The sequence below is a fragment of the Megalobrama amblycephala genome, linkage group LG24, assembly GCF_018812025.1.
Source record: "Megalobrama amblycephala isolate DHTTF-2021 linkage group LG24, ASM1881202v1, whole genome shotgun sequence".
NCBI classification, from domain to species: Eukaryota; Metazoa; Chordata; class Actinopteri; order Cypriniformes; family Xenocyprididae; genus Megalobrama; species Megalobrama amblycephala.
In genome coordinates this window covers 4341493-4347492 of record NC_063067.1, presented here as the reverse complement: position 1 = coordinate 4347492, position 6000 = coordinate 4341493, and the positions used below count along the sequence as shown (strand labels likewise).

The 6000-nt window shown below is 39.7% G+C and overlaps 1 protein-coding gene across 1 annotated transcript in view; it reads left to right on the top strand.

Moving 5' to 3' along the window:
• The first annotated feature begins 5538 nt into the window (after positions 1-5538).
• The window catches only part of ctnnbl1 (catenin, beta like 1), a 53972-nt gene continuing 53510 nt past the window's right edge, over positions 5539-6000 (top strand). The window contains 1 exon segment of the mRNA XM_048177610.1: positions 5539-5746. Within this exon segment, the coding sequence (XP_048033567.1) occupies positions 5717-5746 (30 nt within the window). The 5' untranslated portion in view covers positions 5539-5716.

Here is a 6000-nt window from a genome sequence, read left to right as displayed (position 1 = left end):
AACCTTAATGTTATTTCAAAACACTGCTTCATGAAGCTTCGAAGCTTTATGAATCTTTTGTTTTGAATCAGTGGTCGGGACCGCCAATCAAACGGCCAGAGTCACGCCCCCCAGTGGTGAAGCATTGAAACACTTATGACGTAACGAAGCCTCGTTTACTGAAATCACGTGACTTTGGCAGTTTGATGCACGCTCCGAACCACTGATTCAAAACAAAAGATTTCATATATGCGCACCAAACGGCGATTTTTACTGGCATTTGGCCGCTTGGCGCTTTTTGTGTCTGGGCGTGATTTTTCCCAAATACGCTGGAAGCGCTTGACCAATCACAACACACTGCTCCAGCCGACCAATTATTGTGCTTTTCAGAAGGAGGGACTTCATAGAGACAGGAACTAAACAGAGCGTTACTGACAGACTGGGAAAAGAGGAGCTGCAACAATGGAGAATATGAGGAAAATAATGAACATTCAAGCAGGAAAACCTGCTCTAGTAGAGCCCAAAAACAAAATCAACTTTATAAAAGGGTCTTCTTTAAATACTGAAAAACATAAATACAATTTTCAAAAAATGTATCCAATATTTAAGTGTGCAGTTTTTTTTATTTTCTACTGGTTTTGCTGTTTCTGCTTTTTTGGGTTTAATGCACCTACTAAATCTACAACATGTTGTAATTAGTGTAATTTGAAGCTATTTTCTAGAGATTTCTGGTTGGCACATCAATCCTGTTGTCAGAAGTGATCCAGGAGATCCACATGCACAACTCTAATGCTGAAGTTCAGAAAAGTGAGTGATTTTGCATTCGCACAAGCTGACGGCACCCCTCGACTATATGCTTGTCAGTTCTTTAATTGAATTTCCAGTGGAAGCCTTATGAGACATTCATATACCTGATTACCTGCATGACCCTTGGAGCCTGACAGCAAAAATCACAAGTCTGATTGCTTAAAAAAATGAGCACCAATAAACATTTTAGCAAATGTCAGTTAATATAAAGAACTACCTTTTTATATGTATTAGAGCTGCATGATTCTGGATAAATTGAGAATCACGATTTTCCCATGATTCTGAACAGACATTTAAAAAAATAACATGTAATTTACTAGAGGTTCTGTCAAAATGTTAATTTCTGCAATCTATTTAAAAAGTTTAATTAATCTGAATGAATTATTTAAAAAAACAGTATTTGCAGACTTCAGGACGGGCGATGGAACAAACCCCTTTGAGTTCTCTGTCGGGTTTGTGTTTTCGTGCTGTGCTGAGGCTAATAGGCTCCGCCCCCTGAGCAGATGTTAACACCGCACCCCCTCTGACCTCTCACACCTGTTTCAATTAGAGCGCGTCACCTCGTACCCGCGCCTGCCGAGCTGAGACTGCCACAAACACACGGGTCACACACACACACACACACACACACACACACACACACACACACACACACACATCCTCAATGATTTAGTTTAGAAGCACTCAGACATACACTAACGGCTCGTGATGTCAATCACTGTTAGGAGAGAGTTACACTTAATTCTGAGTTCTATGACACAATATACAAAATATAGATCTATCTATCTATCTATCTATCTATCTATCTATCTATCTATCTATCTATCTATCTGTGTGTTCTTCTGTCTATCTGTTTGCCTGTCTCTCTGTTTGACTATGGTCCGTTATAAGGTCTAAACTCTGTGTATAATTTGAATCCTTACATCAACCTTCGATACGATGCGTTCCAGCCTTCTGTCAGTATGAGATGTTTGTGTCTCACATTCAGTATTACAGTGTTAAAGTCATTATTCTCTGTCCTCTCTGAGTGTCTCTAAGAGCTTCTGCTTGTTTTCTCTTATCTGGGCCGCTTCACCAGAAACATTCGCACATCTGTCGGCTTCATCCTGGAACCAATCATGAGTTGGCATGCTTTAATTGAACAGGAAGTGTCTAACACGTGTATTCATTACAGTGTTGAACTGAAGAGAGAACAAAGACTGTTCTTGCTGTTTAAGATAATACCACATGGTGATTTGTAACTGCTGCTAAATAATATAAAATGTTATTTTTGCTGCTCTGTATTTCAAATGCATCACTTTTGCATGCTTTGCAAAGGACATATATAAGGATGAAGGACGCAGCATGTGAGATTCTTTAAATAAGTTTGTCAGGGTCAAACCTGCCACACATTCACAGAATCACATCTGAAAATGTTGCTATAGTAACCATTCATTTGAACGTGCTAAAACAGGAGGTGACATGCAAATATGGCTCTCTGCCTCCCTCGCTTTCTCCTTTATGATTCCTCCTCTTCACCTCGTTTTGCTTTCTTCTATCTGTTTCTCCTGATCTCTCTCTCTGCATCAAACGGGTGGATGTTGAAGGTGTAAACCCTGGTTTTGTTTGACAGCTGGGTATGATGTAGAGGTCTCTGGTCTCATTTTTCACTGCGCATGTATTCATTATGCATGATATAATTCACCGGTTTTCAAATATAGATGGTTTTATACGCCGCTGGATCCACATTGAGATTTTATAGGAGCGTGGATTCAAAGCAGTAAAGGCATAAAATTAAATTCAGTCACTGTTAAAGCACTTGCCTCACAGATGTTGGGAATATACCATAATTTCTACACAAAAAACGTCACTTAAAGTTTCTTGCACATCAAAAAAAAAAAAAAAAAATTTTCAGAGTTTATTGGAGTATGTTTTACAAGAAAATACAAGTTTAGTATTTCTACTTCAAAATGTCAATGTCTTTATTCAATTGCCTTTTTTTGTGAAATTCACTAAGAATTTCTAAGTGAAACTGTTTCAAAGTAAATTTTTGAGATTTATGAACTCTTCTTTTAGTTAAACAGGCTGTTTTTGCTGCTGCACCTTTAAGATGTGACCTCACATTGTTGGTCATGTATGTTAATGAGCTCATAGTTGTCATAATCATGATTATATCTGAATGAGCCGTTTTTAGTTTCATTAAATGGCCATTAAAAGTTTTGCACTTGCATCATTACCGTGGTTACCAAAGCTCAGTTATGCTCATGATGTTGATATGCATGTTTTCCGTTACTGCGGAAACAATAACAAACATCTACATATTAGACTATTAACTTCATCGCACACCATGGAATAGGAATGTCACATGGTTGCAAAGGAAAATTAAATGCATACGTACAAATCGTATTTACATAATGACTTGAAACCTATCAAGAACATGTCCAGCATATACACCGATCAGGCATAACATCATGAGCACTGACAGGTGAAGTGAATAACACTGATTATCTCTTCATCAAGGCACCTGTTAGTGGGTGGATATATTAGGCAGCAAGTGAACATTTTGTCCTCAAAGCTGATGTGTTAGAAGCAGGAAAAATGGGCAAGTGTAAGGATTTGAGTGAGTTTGACAAGGGCCAAATTGTGATGGCTAGATGACTGGATCAGAGCATCTCCAAAACTGCAGCTCTTGTGGGGTGTTCCCGGTCTGCAGTGGTCAGTATCTATCAAAAGTGCTCCAAGGAAGGAACAGTGGTGAACCGGCGACAGGGTCATGGGCGGCCGAGATCATTGATGCACATGGGGAGAGAAGGCTGGCCCGTGTGGTCTGATCCAACAGACGAGCTACTGTAGCTCAAAATGCTCAAGAAGTTAATGCTGGTTCTGATAGAAAGGTGTCAGAATACACACGTATGGAGCTGCATAGCTGCAGACCAGTCAGGGTGCCTATACTGACCCCTGTCCACTGCCGAAAGAGCCAACAGTGGACACGTGAGCATCAGAACTGGACCAGGGAGCAATGGAAGAAGGTGGCCTGGTACCTGGGGAACACATGAGAATAAGGCAAGCCAGTGTGATGCTTTGAGCAATGTTCTGCTGGGAATCCTTGGGTCCTGCCATCCATGTGGATGTTACTTTGACACGTACCACCTACCTAAGCATTGATGCAGACCATGGAAACTTTCATGGAAACGGTATTCTCTGGTGGCTGTGGCCTCTTTCAGCAGGATAATGCTTTTGCCACAAAGCAAAAATGGTTCAGGAATGGTTTGAGGAGCACAACAACGAGTTTGAGGTGTTGACTTGACCTCCAAATTCCCCAGATCTCAATCCAATCGATCATCTGTGGGATGTGCTGAACAAACAAGTCCGATCCATGGAGGCTCCACCTCACAACTTACAGGACTTAAAGGATCTGCTGCTAACATCTTGGTGCAGATACCACAGCACACCTTCAGGGGTCTAGAGGAGTCCATGCCTCGACGGGTCAGGGCTGTTTTGGCAGCAAAAGGGGGATCAGTACAATTATTAGGAAGGTGATCATAATGTTATGCCTATTCTTTATGCAAAATGTAATTTCTTGATTTTGTGGTGTCCTGAACATGTTTTCATGATATTCAGCCGTCTGTATGTCCTACTGTACAAATATCATGCATCAGAATTACAGAAGAATGTGATGTCGGCTGGTAAAAGAGTAACAGCTCTTAACAGATTGAAATAGTTCTGCAATGGCAGCAGAAAGCGAGATAATGTACTCAAACACAACCCTGATCCGCCCTTCAGTACGGATTCATGACGGAATGAATATTCCATGCAGGTCGGCTGGTGAGGCAGGCGGAAAATCACCTGTTCAGTCGGCATCATTCTGGATTTATGAGTGTTGTCTCGATAGCGCCTCTGTCTTGTCAAGACTCACAAGAGCCAGTCATCCGTGACACGCAAAACAGGCCGGACAGAAGCGGCCAGAGAGAGAGAGAGAGATGCAAGAGACAGATACATAAAGCAGGCCTTTCAATCACCTCAAAAGTCTGTGCATTATTTAAACATCCAGTAAATATTAATCACCTTTAGGGCCAAAGGCCAGAAATATATACAAAACCTGAATGTCTACACACAAAGTTAATATCACAAAGTTTGCAATACGTTTTACTTGCATAATCTGAATACCTGTGTTGAATTATGAATATATATATCTCAGTTAACTGAATAACACTCACTGAATTAAATATGCAATATGATGAGAAATCAGAAAACAATGTTTAAAACATTTATCATTGCATAATGCATACTGTTTCATATACTATAATAATGTTATGCAGTATGCCATATGCAGAAGGAAGTATGCTAGTATTCCAATCTTGTGTGAATAAAGAAAAATGTTGCTGTAATCTCTGAATGTGTGAATTATTAAAGCTGTCTACTTACATGCTTATCATGTAGAGAAACAGATAAAACCCTGCAGCAAAGTTTGCATAAGCCGAACAGCGCAGAATGACTGTTATAGATTTGTGCAAGAGTGATTTGAGGTGTTTCTGCTAACAATAAATGCAGCATTGCAAGAGAGGTTTAATATCCCATGTTTAATATCCTGCTTATCCAAACTCGACATGAAATCAAAATTAGCTTTGTTTACCTTCTGAATACATGTTTCTGGTCTCATTGTGAACCATTCATTAGTTATTTCTTTGTGGCGTCATGCAATGCTTTTCATAATCAAACAAATCCTGACAGATAACATCTGTGTGTGTTGTCTATGTAGTGTGTGTACTGTGTAGTGTTGTAGTTTGTCCTCCTCGACTGCTGGTGTCGCTGCTGAGTTTCCTCGCTCTGCGTCTCGCGCCGGTCAATCGCGCGAAGAATAGAAATCAAGTTTTGTTCACAAGCGTGTTGTTTTTGCACGCTTTTATACAAAATTATACATTTTTAAGGCTTATAACACACAGAAATCATCATGGATGTAGGAGAGCTGCTGAATTATCAGGTACTGACGCGTTTAATGTCTCACCGTGATCTTTATTCGGATGAGTTTGACTCTGTTTGAACTGTTCTGCTGCTAGTGTCAATATTATCATAAACTACAATCTTTAATGCAGAAATAAACTGTTTTTAAACTATTGCAAATCATTTAAGCGTGTTTAAGGTTGTTTAAGAAGGTAAAAGCTTTAATTAACATTTTAGCCAACTAGCACATACGCATGCGGGTTATTGAGTGTTTGTTGTTAATATAAATGTTTA